General features: G+C 47.8%; 1 protein-coding gene across 4 annotated transcripts in view; it reads left to right on the forward strand.

Annotated features, from left to right (window-relative positions):
* The window catches only part of Phc2 (polyhomeotic homolog 2), a 104,206-nt gene that overhangs the window by 45,374 nt on the left and 44,655 nt on the right, over positions 1-14,177 (forward strand). For 2 of the 4 annotated variants that reach the window (XM_048815801.1, XM_048815800.1), the window contains exons 3-7: positions 7,499-7,726; positions 10,209-10,367; positions 11,542-11,619; positions 12,064-12,228; positions 13,865-14,017. In XM_048815801.1, the coding sequence (XP_048671758.1) occupies positions 7,553-7,726; positions 10,209-10,367; positions 11,542-11,619; positions 12,064-12,228; positions 13,865-14,017 (729 nt within the window). In that variant the 5' untranslated portion in view covers positions 7,499-7,552. The remainder of the gene's footprint in view (positions 1-7,498; positions 7,727-10,208; positions 10,368-11,541; positions 11,620-12,063; positions 12,229-13,864; positions 14,018-14,177) is intronic. The other 2 variants (XM_048815802.1, XM_048815803.1) reach the window with 2 other exon arrangements.

Raw genomic sequence — 14,177 nt, forward strand, 5'->3', positions numbered from 1 at the left:
TTGCATAAAAGGAAAATGAGGCATAAAGAGCTAAGTAACTTGGCCAGGGTTGCTTTGGTATATTCTAGGCCATAGTGATGTTTGTTCATTTGTATAGTACTTAATTTCTCTTCCTTTTTTTCTGAACTCTCTCTTGACATTTGCATTTGTGTAATTTTTGTTTCCAAAGTACTTTCTTGTATGTGTCTATTTTGATTCATTTTTGCAAAAGCTCTGAGAGGCAGGAGTGAGAAGATTGCCTTCTCTGCCTGTGTTAATACATTGAGTGATAGAGCTGGTCCAGAACCCAGAATTCCTGACCAGGATCTCCCACACCTACCTTTTGCAGTGACAGATTCACATCACTTCAACACCACCTTCCTTTAATTTTCCCTCTTACTCCTTTTCTAAGCCGAAATGTGCTGGGCTCTACTATTCTAAATAGTAGTCCGGACCAAAAAATCTGAATAAAAGTGTTAATGGCTATTGAGAGTTTCAAAGGTACCTTCTCAATGTCTCGTGTTCATGAGTTACTTCAGTATCTACTTGGGTACTTCCTCATCAGGAGGAAAGATCTATCAGCAGAGTTTCCAGCTTTATTCATTCCTCACTTAACAGCATTCACTGCTGCTGGCCAGACGCTATGTTAAGCATTCGGAATCTAAAAATGATAGTCAAGGCCTGCGGAAGAAAATCAGCCATCCTGACACATTATCAAAGATCAGAAGAAGGTACCAAACCCAGTACAAAGAGAGGCCTCTAAGAGGAGCAGACATTCAAGCTGAATGGCACAGGATGACTGGGTTCTGGCCAGGGAAATGGGAAGAGGACACAGGAATGGCCAAGTAGAGGGAAGGGTCCAGGCAGAGTCATGAGACAAAGTGTGACTGGTTCTGGAACTGCGGCCTGTGGGCAAGCAGTAGGTGCAGTTGGAGGGAAGCACTGCCGGCATCTCCCCTTTCCACGGCAGGTATTTGGGGATCTTCAGCAGTGAGCAAGCTGTTTGGTAACTGTCCCCAATTCCACCACTGTCCATTTTCTTCCTCCTCCTTCAGGAATTTTATAATGATCATTTATATCATAAAGGCAACTACTCATTTTTTAAGTATTTTTTTAGTTGTAGATGGATACAATATCTTTAGTTATTTTTATGTGGTTCTGAGGATTGAACCCAGTGCCTCACAGTGTGAGGCAAGCACTCTACCACTGAGCACCTCATCTGTTATCTTATACAAGGTATAACAGGGTCCCTAGAACAGTGACTTTTAGACTTTATGTGCATCAGAATTCCTCAGAGTGTTCATGAAGATACAGTTGCTGAGTGACATCCCCAGGAGTTCTGATTTGGTAAGTCTAAAAATGGGACCCAAAAATTGGCATTTATTTTTTTCTTTGCAGTACTGGGCATGGAACTCAAGGCCTCGTACATGCTAGGCTAGTGCTCTACTGCTGGGCTACATCTCCAGCCCTTTTTATTTTATTTTGAGACAGAGTCTTGTTAAGCTGCCCAGGCTACCTTCAAACATATAATCCTCCTCAAACTTGCAACCCTCCTGCCTCAGCCTCTCAAGTAGCTTACAGGCATGTATACCACATCTGACCCCAAAAGTGGCATTTTTGAAGAGTTGCCAAGGACTATATTTTGAAAACTCCTGCCTTGAAGTATGCAAAACTGTTGTAAAGACAAGGATTTTTCATCCTTTATACAAATTTCATTTGTATTATTTTATACCAGTTTCTGTGCTAGTTGGCTTCAATATTAGGCAATATGATTTAGTATTTGCTAGGGTTACCATAACAAAGTACCAAAAACTGGTGGCTTCAAGTAATTGAAATTCATTGTCTCACTGCTTTGGAGACTAGAAGTCTGAAATTAAGGTATCTGCAGGGCCACACTCCCTCTGAAATGCTTTCTTGCTGCCTTCTAGCTTCTGGTGGCTTTAAACATTCCTCAGTTTGTGGCAGCATCATTCCGGTCTGCCTCCAGCTTCACTCAGCCAGATTCTCCCTATGTGTGACGTCTCTTCACATGGCTTCTCTTATAAAGACACCATTCATGCTGGATTAAGAGCCTATAGATGTGTACTCTGTGCCTTAGAGCAATGAAACTAGAGCTGTCTCAGTCTAGACAAACTCACCCTCTTGCTCAGTCCCCAGACACTCAGCATGTGCAGAGCATGCCTCAAACTATGTATCCCTTCCAAAAAGATCAAATCCTTTTTTCTCATATTCTTCAACCAACCAGTACTGACTTGTAATATAAATATTTGGTAAAAATCTTCCTTTTATAAATTGTGAAGAAAATAGTAAGGTTTCAGATAAAGATTATTTGTTTAAATTTATGGTGTTATGTTCCACAGCGAAACCATTCAGTTTGATTTCTATTGCTAGGACTATATGATTGGGTCTAACTTCGCATCTTTCACATCTGTCTTGTTGACCTTCATTTATTTATTCCACTTTCTAGAGACACTAAGGGTGGTAACACAGTCAACTAGGAAGAGTGCATTTGGACTGTGCCAGTATTTCAGTCACTCCAGCCTGCTGTCTGAGGACAGTTCCATGGGTGTGAATCAGGGTCCTATGTTCATGCAACAACTTGAAGGTATAAAGAGGTCTCCTCCAGGCCAGTAAGTCTAGAAAATTGAGTCTTCTTCTCTTGTTGCCTTATGCCTCAGAGATATGGGCAATCAAAGAAGAATCCCTTCCCCCTGCTCAGACTCTGCTCATGCAAGCCGAACAGGCATGATAATACCAACAGCAGCCATTATAGAATTGACTAGACCTCTCATTTCCTGTCAAGCTCTGATTCCATTAGGAAAACCTCACCCTGCTTTACCCCAGGGCTTTAGACTTTAGGTTTGGAGAGCTCCATTTTCAGTATCTTTCTCCTCTTGTCCCTGGAAAGCTGTCACAGCTGTAATCCACAGCAAATGGATTTCCCTGACCCTGGGGACAAAGGCCTAGTGTTTCCTAGACTTGGCGGCTCCTGGGAGGGCAGAACCATCAGCATTTCTCCAGCTGCTGGTCTCAAGCCCTGTGGGCGGCAGAGACCTGTAATAAGATCACCACCTAAGCCAGTTACAGTCAGCACATCATTCAAAGTGGTCCCTTGAGGTTGGGAGGGGAGAATCAACGGAAATAGGAGTCCTGGCTCTAGAGAGCATAGGCTCACACAAAACCACACAGTGAGTTGGAACCCAGAGAAAAATAGACTTCTCATGCTGGATGTTAGCCATTAGAGAGATTTGGCTGTGGTTCACACTGGGATTCCACAGGGCTGGGTGGCCTAGGGGAAGAAATAAGGCATTTGTCAGAAGAAATAAGAGTAGAAATTAAAAGGAAATTGAATATGAGTGGGTAAATGTTTAAACAGTAAATGCTAGGAATGTTTAAGGATTCCAGTTTTCTACTGTGGAACACCAGAGGGTGAGACTTAGCGAGATGTCTCCGTAGCCCTCGCTCGCCACCAGCCCAGAGCTTTGAAGCAGAAGGAAGACAGGAGTGGGTAAATGTGACAGCTTTGGTGCAAAGAGTGGAACTACAGAAGAAAAGGCTCAAAAGCCAGTATAGTGACCCACACTTCCTGATTAATTCAAGTTCCCTCCCACTAAGAGACCAATGAAAACCAGATATATGGCAACTTTCTTCCTGGATTCTCTTCAGGGCAAACTTCAGCCTTCTGATCCCACCACCATGAGGCACATTATTTAGATAATTATTTAGATAAATTTCCTACTAACAAAATTTGGGTATTAATAGCTACTCCATAATGGAAGTCATGAGTCTATATAAAGCATCTGCTATGCTTGACAAATGATAAGTGCTCAATAAATAATCACCATTGATGGAAGGTGTGGAAATTAAAAGATAGTTCATGTTTTAAACTAGCTGGGAAGAGTTCTGTAGGTCAGGTGGAAGTTAAACTAAACTTTCAAATAAGCAGTAGGTTAGAATGTGGCACTCATCGTGTACTGCTAAATAAACATTTATGGTCTGAAATCCTAGGTGTGCATGGGAAAACATGACATGAGCCCTGTTCTCCAGGAGTTCAGAGTCCAGTGGGGAAGACCCACCCCAATCAAATCACTTTCATGTAATTCTACACTTGTGAGTGCTGTAAGCGAGGTAAGCACAAGGTATTGTGGAAGCAGCCCTCCACTGGATGGCTTAAAGGAAAAATTCACACCAAAAGCAGAACAGCTAGAGGTTGTTATATTCAGTGCCTATTCCATGGCAGAGACTCAAACTATTGAAGATCTAAGGAGCTGGTTAAATGAAAGGTGGAGGGAAGGCATTTCAGAGGAAGGGAGCAGCATGGGTAGCCCACAGCAGTAAAAGAGGTGGCAAATAGCAAGGTGTACAAGACTTGTAGACATTTAGAATCATTCTGAGCCCAGCGGGTATGTGGTATGGAAAAGTGGTGAGAGGTGAGGTGAGAAGTGAGAAAGACAGGCAGAGTAGATTTGGGGGCTTCACACACACTGAGCAGCTTACCAGGGGAACCACGTGGACCCCCAAACTTGCAGTGGTAACTCAACAGCTGGAGCAGGGACAACTGGATACTCAAATGTCCAAATACAAAATGTCATATGATCCAGCAATTTCGCTGCTACTTATATACCCAAAGAATTGAAGGCAAGGACTCCAATAGAACACTTGTATGCCAATGTTCATTGCAATGTTATTCACAATAGCAGTAGTCAAGAGGTAAAAACCAGTGGCCATCAACGATGGATGAATAGACAAAATGTGGTGTGCAGACACACACACATGAAACAAATGAAATTCTGATATATGCTACAGCATGAATGAACCTTGAAAACATTGTACTAAGTGAATAAGCCAGACATGAAAGGAAGATATGGTGTGGTTCCACTTCCATGAGACAGAATAAGCAAACTCAGAAAGTAAATTTGAGGTTACCAGGGCCCAGTCAAGGGGGGAGGGCAATGGGGTCTTATTTATTGCTTAATAGTTATAAAGTTTCTGTTTTGGGTAATGAAAAAGCTCGGGAAATAGATAGAGGTGATGGTCACACGACATTGTGAGTTAATGTTATCAAATAGCATGCTTAAAAATGGTTAATCTCCCGATCTTCCCATCAGAGTCAGTGCCTTCCTTCTTTTTCCCTGTTTGTGAGCGATTGGGAGACAGCTGTAGCTACCAAGAGCATGAGCTAGGACAGAAAGGGCCGAGGGATGAGACACATTGTGAGCATGCACTGTCTGAGGATTAAGGGTATATGTGTGCCTGAAAGGGAGAGACAGCGTGTGTTTGATCAGCGGGTGGCAGAGATCCTCAAGAGGAGAGAGAACTGGAGCTGAGCAGCATGGGAGCCCATCACAGAGAGGGCCAAAGGCAGGCTGTCAAGGGCAAGGGGCCAAAGAGTGAAGAAATGAAGATTAGGAGAGAGAGCTCATCAGTGAATGAAGGGGAAGAGTGACCAGGCCAGGCCAATCAGGAGGGCAAGTGGGCAAGGGAAGGAAGGAGAGTGAGAAGGAGAGCAGGCTCCTGGGAGCAAAAGCACAGTGAGGTGAGGCATACCTGGGAGGACCAGCAAGGAGATAGCCACCAAGGCCAAGGGGGAAAGGGAGGGTATGAAAGGGTAGGGACAGGGGCAGCCCCAGGGGCCGAGGGAGCAAAAACCAGACAGACTGAGCCAAGAACAAGAGGAGAGAAGAGAAAAGGGAGAGGCGTGCTGGCCATAGCAGGAAGGATACGTGGTCAGGGAGTCCAGGAAGTGCTGTGTGCCTGAGGCCCCAAGTTGCTAGGTAAGTCTCACCCCACAGGGGAGCAGAGGCTGTCCTTACCTGTGCACTTTCCTATAAAGGAATGCCTTGCTCTCTGTAGGATGCTGTCTTGTTTTTCAATGAGGATTGAGTACACACTGTCCATGATAGTGTCCCTAACTGCTGCAGAAGAAACAAAAAGGAGCTACGGCTTGATCCCAGGTCTGGACAGCCTATCATCTTGATTTGCTGTGGCTGTTGCCCTGTTTTCCCATGTATTTCCTACAAGCACTTTAGTTGAGATTTCCTAGGGTGGGATGAGAAGCAGGAACTGAAACCCAATGCAGGTCAACATTTGGGGAAAGGAAGTGAGGCCTTGAACTGAGAAAGGACCTTGGAATTGAAAGGGATATTCCATGTCTGGACAGAACTGTTTTTTACTGATTTCCTGCTCAGTGATCTTAAAATCCCAGTTGAGCCCCCTCTTGACAACTAGTTTTTCAGTTTCTGCAAGGTCATGAATTAACCCTGTTGTCATTTTCTACCCAGCCTAGACTTCTCTCCCTAGAATGTAGATAAGGTGGATTTCCACAAAGCAGAGGACAGGAAACCCTTGTTGACTTTGCTGTGCATTGATTCCCATGTCATCACTATTGTCATAAACATCCTTAACAAGTGAGTAGCCAGTGCAGTTCAAGGCAAAAGGAATTCATGGGCAAGGGCCTTGCCCTGTGCAGTAAGAGTAGACATGGAAATGCTAGGGAAAACGTCTACCGAAAGGCCCAGGTCAGGAGCATGGTTTGCAGATGGGTTCACAACCTTGGAAGCCAAAAGCAACTTGCTGCCTGCCACATGGGGATAAGAGTCCTGCCTTTCAGCCTTCACCCGTATTTTTAAAACCCACAGTGAAACCCACCCTAGTCTGAAGAAAGCAGCCTGATGAATGTCAACCCCCAAATTGAGCAGCACTAGGGAGATTCCAACAGGACATTAATGACTATTTTGATTGTAGAGCTTCACGCATGCTCTATCCCTGAGCTATATCACCAGCCTTTCAGTTTATTTTATTACCTCCTTATTTGCCTCTTTCTCTTATTCTGTTCTCTCCAAATTTTTAATCCTATTTCTTTCACCGTCTGGCTGTGTACATAATAAGCATGCTGATGTTCAGTTTCTCCATCCCAAAAAGAAGAGGTTGACAAGGTGGAAGATGATCCCTAAGATAACTGCCAGGAGAACATGCAGAAATCCACCTCCTCTGCACTAGTTTTACCTCCTCTGGCAGAAGAAACTTGTCATAGACTTTAACATCAGTCTGACCTAATTTCAAATCTCGACTAATGAGCCAAGCCTGGCCCTGTGCTTTTGGTGACAAGTGTGTCTCAAAACATTGGTTTACAAGTGGCTCTATGGCAGGCTGTTTGGAAAGGTGATGCGCATGTAGTCAAACCTTGGTATCAGCAGCAGATTTGTCCCAGGACCCCTCATAGTCACCAAAATGTGCAGAAACTCAAGCCTTTTATGTAAAATGGCATAGTATTTGTATATATCTTACCCACATCCTCCCAAATACTTTTAAGTCATCTCTAGATTATCTGTACTGCTTAATACAATGAAAATTCTATGTAAATAATTGTTCTACTATATTATTTAGGGAAAAAAATAACAAGAAAAAAAGGTATTCAAAGCTGGTTGAACTAAAGGATGCATAACCATGGAGGGCCAACTGCGTGCACATTCTCTGAAAGCATTTGTTAGATATTTTACTACTGCCTCTTCCCTCCTAGCGTCTGCCTGCTCTTCTGCTGTCTGTGTGCCCTGACTGTGCCACTCTGTAGGCCATGGAGAATGAGCTGCCAGTCCCGCACACATCTAGCAGTGCCAGTGTCACCAATAGTACCAGCGGGGCCAGTAGCAGCAGTGGCTGCAACAATAGCAGCAGTGGTGGCAGTGGACGCCCCCCGGGACCCCAGATTTCTGTATACAGTGGCATTCCTGACCGACAGACTGTGCAGGTAAGATTCTGATTGATCCAGGAATTGCATTCCTTAACCATCCGCAGGGTTAGCCAGGCAGAGGTGTAGGCATGATCTGCTGGAGTAACCTAGATGCCTCCCAGATGGGCAAAAGGGAGTAGGTTAGTAGATCTAAATTTATATATGGTTAGGGGAGTGGGAGAGGCGCAAGGAAATTTGGAAAGGGAGAGTACTTAGCAGATCATAAAAATCTCTTTCTTACCCAATAGTGTAGATCCCAGGGTGATATTTTAGGAGAATAGTGTGTACAAGGGCAGACAGCTAAAAATAAGAAACTGCAAAAATGACTTAACTGCTCAGCCAAAATCCAAACCCATTATCCAAATGACCATTGACCTGTCAGGAACAAATAAGTGTCTCAAAGACAGAGGAGCATAAAAGAAGCCCAAAGGAGTCTATTGTTCTTGAGCTTTTTTCTTTTTTCCCTGATATTAACAAAATGTCATCCATGAGACCCCCAGATGATTACACAACGTTCCAAAATGTAGTCCTGGCCATGTGTTGCCACCTTTTGTGTGCCCAGCACTGTGGCAGCATTCTGCATGTTTACTTCTCCAGCTATGGAAATGGCTGTTATCAACACAGTCCTATAACTGCTGAAATGGAGGCTCTGAGAAGGCAGTAACTTGTCTAAGGCCATTCAGATAAAGAAAAAAAAAATGAGCTAAATCTGACCCCAAGCCCATGTTCTTAATCACAACAATATCTGTTTGAGGTTCCTAGATAATATAGGCAGAAGAGAGAGGCCACAGTTGAGAAATGTTTACTCTAAGTAATTTTGCAGTACTAGAGGAGTGACCTCATCCCGTTTTGGCCCCAGGCCCAGATAAGAGAGTGGGGGAGAAGCCACAGCAGACAGTGAGAAGCCTGAGAAATTCGGCTAAAGAAGACACTAGTGGATGACCTGGACTGTCCCTCTCCTAGTTATCTCTGCCTCACAGTTAATCTAACCACGTCTCCAGCTCCCACCCTCCTCCCTGCCTCTTCCCCTGCCCCTTCATGCATGAGTATCTGAGCTCTGGTATCCAGCATCTGGCATCATGGATGTGCCCTCCTCCCACCACTCATCAGAACTCAAGGCAAAAGGGGCTCGGGGCTTCTGCTCTCGCAACCTTGCATTTACACCCAGGCAGAGCCACTGGGAGCTCCTCCTGGCCCATCCACTGACTCCCTCTGGTGAGGAAGAGTCAGAACCTCAGGTACTGCTGGCTGAACTGCTGGAAAGGTCACTTTCAGGAGGCTAAGGAAAAAGAAGGGCCAATTTAAGGGGAAAAAGAGCAGATAATTCTGGGGACAACAGGGGGTTAAAAAGTAGAATCCAAATGAAGAGGATCTGAGAGAGTAGAGCATACTAGGGAGAGAGGAGTCAGAGAAATATGTGCAAGAGTTGGGGTTGGGGTTTCTAGGGAGACACCAGAGCCCACAGAGGATCTGTGATATCAGCCTGTTCTCAAGAAACCCAAGTCTGAGCCCAGAGCTTTCGCCCTTAGCAGGGCCTGGGGTCAGGAGCAGCCCTATAGACAAGGATCCCACAGAGCTGAGGGCAGGGAGTAGGCCAGAACCCAGGGAGCACTATTGCTGGGTACCAGCTGGGAAGCAAAGGTAGGAGAGAGAATAAATGTCTCTGGGCCTCCTAAGAAGAAGACAGAGGGCCTGAAGCCTGCTGCGTAGCATCCAGCTCTCTTTGTTCCTGGGAGTGGGGGAGGATCAAACAATAGCCCTTTATCATTTCCTAGAGGCTGCTGTTCAACCAATCAGGAAGGAGGGAGTAAGCAGTAAGGCCACAGAATGGGAGATAGTCGCTAAAAAGAGGGAGCAGAGGAGAAAAGAGGCGAGGGAGGGAAAGAAGAAAAGGGGAATGTGTCATTCCTGTGGCCCAGCATGCTGCAAGGCCACCTTCTCAGGACTGATAGGATCCTCTGAGCATTGTGTGTCAAACCTGGGGAGTAGCACCCATTCAACCTTGTAGCCTCTGCAAAAGCAGTTGCCTTTGCATGAGTCTCAGTTTGGCTGCTTCTGCTGAACCTGGCCCCTCTGATACAGCTCTTCTTCCCAGAACCTCTCTTCATTCTGCCCTCATTTGCTTCACCTTCATCTGAGGCTGCAGAGTGCTTGGGGGAGACAGTACCTGGCAAGCCTGGCATGGGAGGCTTCTGACTCTGGGAGAGCCGGTTAGAGCAGTGGCATGCTGCTGCGACTCTCCTCACAGCACTGATGCAGGAGCAGGCCCATCAGGGAGGAGCTGGAGACTAATCAAGATAGCAAAAATAGACAGAAAACTCTTCTAACAGATGTCTCTTGAGTCAGAGGCTCTGGAGAGGGCAGTGGGTTGTGGTAATGGTCACAGATCCTGGGGTTCCCCGAGCAGCTGAGGAAAGCTGGGTTGACAAGGCATGGCTGCAGTAAGGGTGTGCCATGCAGCCAGCTGACATCTCCAGCTCCCACTCTCCCTGCCTCCCAGGTGATCCAGCAGGCCCTGCACAGGCAGCCCAGCACTGCGGCTCAGTACCTGCAGCAGATGTACGCCGCCCAGCAGCAGCACCTCATGCTGCAGACAGCCGCCCTGCAGCAGCAGCACCTCAGCAGTGCCCAGCTCCAGAGCCTGGCGGCAGTACAGCAGGTGAGGAGCCTGGCAGCGGGGATGAGGCTCATGGGGTGTCCAGACTGTGCGAGCAAGAGGAAGAAGAAGTGGGTACTGCCAATGCTTCCCCTGTCTCCTCTTGCCAGTCCACAGAGTCCTAGTGAGGACTTGCCATCATTTCCTTTTGGCAGATGAGGAACAGAGAGAGCCCAGCTAGTGAGTGGAGCAGCTGGAATTCTCACAGGTTGTCCCATAGAGAAGTGTTAGGAGAGCCACTTCCTCAACCACATCACTGTGCTGCTGGGAAAGGGACCATAACTCCAATGAGGCACTCACAGGAGAAGGGTGTGCCAGACTCACTTTCTGTCTGTTTCCCTCTGATCCCAGTAGTTGAGAAGAACACGGTCATCCATTATCCATCCACTCATCCATCCATCCACCCATCCATCCTTCCATCCACTTATCCATCATCCATCCGTCCATCCACCCATCCGCCCATCCATCCATCTGTCCATCCACCCACTCATCCACCCATCCAGCCATCCACCCACCTACCCATCCATCCATCCATCTGAAAGAATGTTTTATGCAAAGTTCATGTCAGGCACTGGGTATGCTGTGGACCCTGTCTTCTTGGAGCTTGGAGTAGGGAGTTAGCAAGTATATAGGAACCAAAATAGTCAAGAAAAGAAGCTATTTAAATATCTCAGTTGTGGTATGTACTATGACAGAAAAGAATAGATACTGTCACTGAAGGACAAGGAAGATGACCCTACATTGGGTAGTCAGGGAAGGTCTGCCTACTGGAATAACATCAAAACTGATGCTTGAAAGATGACAAAGAGGAGAGGCAGAGGGGAGCTTTTGATGCGTGAGACAGAGTATCGACACTCTCCGCATGGCGCAGTGAGCTGCATGGGTGTGGTGGAGGCCTGGAGAGAGCTGCAGAAACGGGCAGCAGCAATGGCTGACAGAGTGCTTAGTATCTGTGCTCTCTTGTTCAGTCCTCCCAGCAACCTTTCAGCTGGGTATGGTCATTATCCCCCCCCCTATGAAAGGGGAGACTGGGCCCTTGGGCCCTTTCTCAAGGCCACATGATGGGGTTGGGCTCCCAGGGTTGCTGTCCTTACCACTGTCCCTGGAAGATGAGAGCTCAAAAATGAGTGGGGGTGGGGTGCTGGGACACTAGTAGCAAGAGTCTGTTCTTTTCCAGGCGAGCCTAATGGCCAGCAGACAAGGGAGCACTTCTGGCAGCAGTGCGTCTGCACAGGCCCCGGCCCAGTCACCTTCGGTGAGTAGAACTTGGGAGCAGCACACAGCACCCATAGCTCTGGACCAACTCCTTCCTTCTTACCTAAGATGCTCACGAGTTCCTGGACCCAGCGATCCTTAGTGAATCCTTAGCTGTGCAGGATCATATCTGGAGTCTATTGCTCTTGCCAGGGGAAAGAAAAGTGCATACTTCTCTCTAAGCCTTATATCAATGCTCTGTCATCTTTCTGGTGTCAAGGCTCTGTTGCTAGCTCCCCCTTTGAATGCTGAGTCCTCCCTTAACCTCTGTACCTAGGCCGGAGATGGGGAAGTTCTAGGTGAAACTCCTTGACCCAAGGACCAGAGGTTCTAAAGGAGGCTACATAAACCAAGGAACAGAAGAGAGGGAGAGCAAGAAATGAATGAGGGAACATAGTTCACGTCAGAGCCTCCTGTTCCCTACTGCACGTGTCTCTTTCATCAGATCAATCTGGCAACCTCCCCAGCAGCAGCCCAGCTCATCAACCGGGCTCAGAGTGTCAACTCAGCCACAGCCTCAGGCCTTGCCCAGCAGGCCGTGCTCCTGGGCAACACATCTTCTCCAGCCCTCACCGCCAGCCAAGCACAGATGTATCTCAGGGCACAGATGGTGAGTACCCCTGGCTTGAGCCATAGATTTGGGGCCAGGAAGACACAGGCTGAGAGTTTGGGAGCTGGAAGACTAGAAAAATGAGGAGACAAGAAAAGGGGGAAGAAGTACTGTGGGACAGGGGCAAGAGGAAGGGGATAGAATGAAAAAGGGTGGCCTGGAAGGCTGAGTGGGAATGTGGTGTGGACTCCATGACTCAAGGAAGGGTGGGGTTCCAGGCTGAGAAGAAGTTACCCATAATACTTCCCTTCCCTGTCCTACAGCAAATAAAATCATCTCCTTCTTATCAGAAACTGTTCCTGAGAACTAATTAGGGTAGAGTGTGCAGGGGCCCATGCCCAGCCGATCCTCCACACTCAGACTTAAGATGAGCATACACACAGGTACTTTCCCAAAATGGAATCTTCCCCTACTCTGACAGTTCTTGAGTGGACTGACCACCTCTAGCTCAGGGTCCAAAGGTACACTGGAGAGCAGAGAGGTGCAGCTTTAGGGCCTGATGCTTACTGCTGCTGCCCCCCAGAGAATTCCCTGGGACAATGACAGCATTCTCCCTAGCAGGCAGTAACTAACATTCAGCCCGTGTTGAGCTCCCATCTGAGTTATACCTCACATTTCCCATGCTGAAGAGTTTTCTCATCAGCCCCTTGGCACACCATCCTGAGAATAGTGCAGTCCTGCCCCTCCCTTTGCTCTTGTGGCCAGAACTTGGCAGCTGGAGTTTTTTAGGTCTTGCTCCCATACGCCTGTCCTGGGCTCTGAGTTCCTCGTTTGAGGTTCATCTCCATTCTCCAGCAAGGCCTCTTAGACACACAACATCAAATTGACTTTCACTTCCCTAGCAAACTGACAGCCACACATTGATACCTCCCAAACCTGCCCTTGCCTCCACTTCACTCACCCCCATGTCCCACTCAGTGCCCCCACTAGGACCCCGATGCCTGCCTGCTGCTCTCCAAAAGCAGGACATACACATATAGAGGAGTGAGCCTGGAAGTGTGGCCACGGAGCTGAGGGGAAAGCCCTGACAGCACCGCAGCCTGTCCACACTGGTGCAGTCTAGACTCACACGGGGCGAGGTGCCAGCTGGGAATGGCAAGTAACCTGTGCCCTTCCAGATGAGATTCAGACACAGTACAGCTCCAGGTTGTCTACTTCCTCTGCTATTGCTGCTCCTAGGCCCCTTCCTCCAAATTTGACTTTAAAATGACCAAAAGCATATGTCTGATTTGGTCCCTTCTGGAGGAGAATTTTGATCTGATTCAGCCGTTGGGTTAGGGTTGAATTAGACCCAGAAAATAGTCCTTGGGCACCTGTCTAAGGTCCCTGTTGGCCAGGATGCTGAGGAGACAGTGAGTTCAGGGTGTCCTCCCACCCACCCACCTAGAATGAGCCCCTCACAGTGTTCTGAAGTCCCAGAGCAGCTCTCCTGCTCCATCCTGTCACTGCCCAGCATGGGTCAGCACACTATAAGCCTCTTGAAACTTTCAGGTGGTCCTTGGGACCCCTGCCCTTACCTGCTTCCTTATTTCTACTTCCTAGCCAACCCCATCTCTGCTCCCTGGCTACAGTGTTCTGCCCTGTGGCTGAACCCACATGGGGCAGGTAAAAGGCGCCTCGTTTCCTGTGATTCCAGGCCCAGCCAGGTAACCTGGTGCAGGTAGCTAGGAGCCTAGGCGGCACTGTTCCTTTGTCCCCTCAGCTCATCTTCACGCCCACGGCCACCGTCGCTACTGTGCAGCCTGAGCTCGGCACTGGCTCCCCCGCCCGGCCCCCCACCCCCGCCCAGGTGAGGATCCCATGTTTGTGGGAGGGCAGGGGGGAGGGCAGCACTTTACAGGGGTAGGACACTGGGGATGGGCAGCCCTGGAGGAGCTCTGAGTCTCTGGAAAGGCTGGACTCTTCTAAGGAAGCAAGTGGAGACCGGACAGCCCACTGCTCCCAGACCA

The sequence above is a fragment of the Marmota marmota genome, unplaced genomic scaffold (genome assembly GCF_001458135.2).
Source record: "Marmota marmota marmota unplaced genomic scaffold, marMar, whole genome shotgun sequence".
In the NCBI taxonomy this organism is placed as follows: Eukaryota; Metazoa; Chordata; class Mammalia; order Rodentia; family Sciuridae; genus Marmota; species Marmota marmota.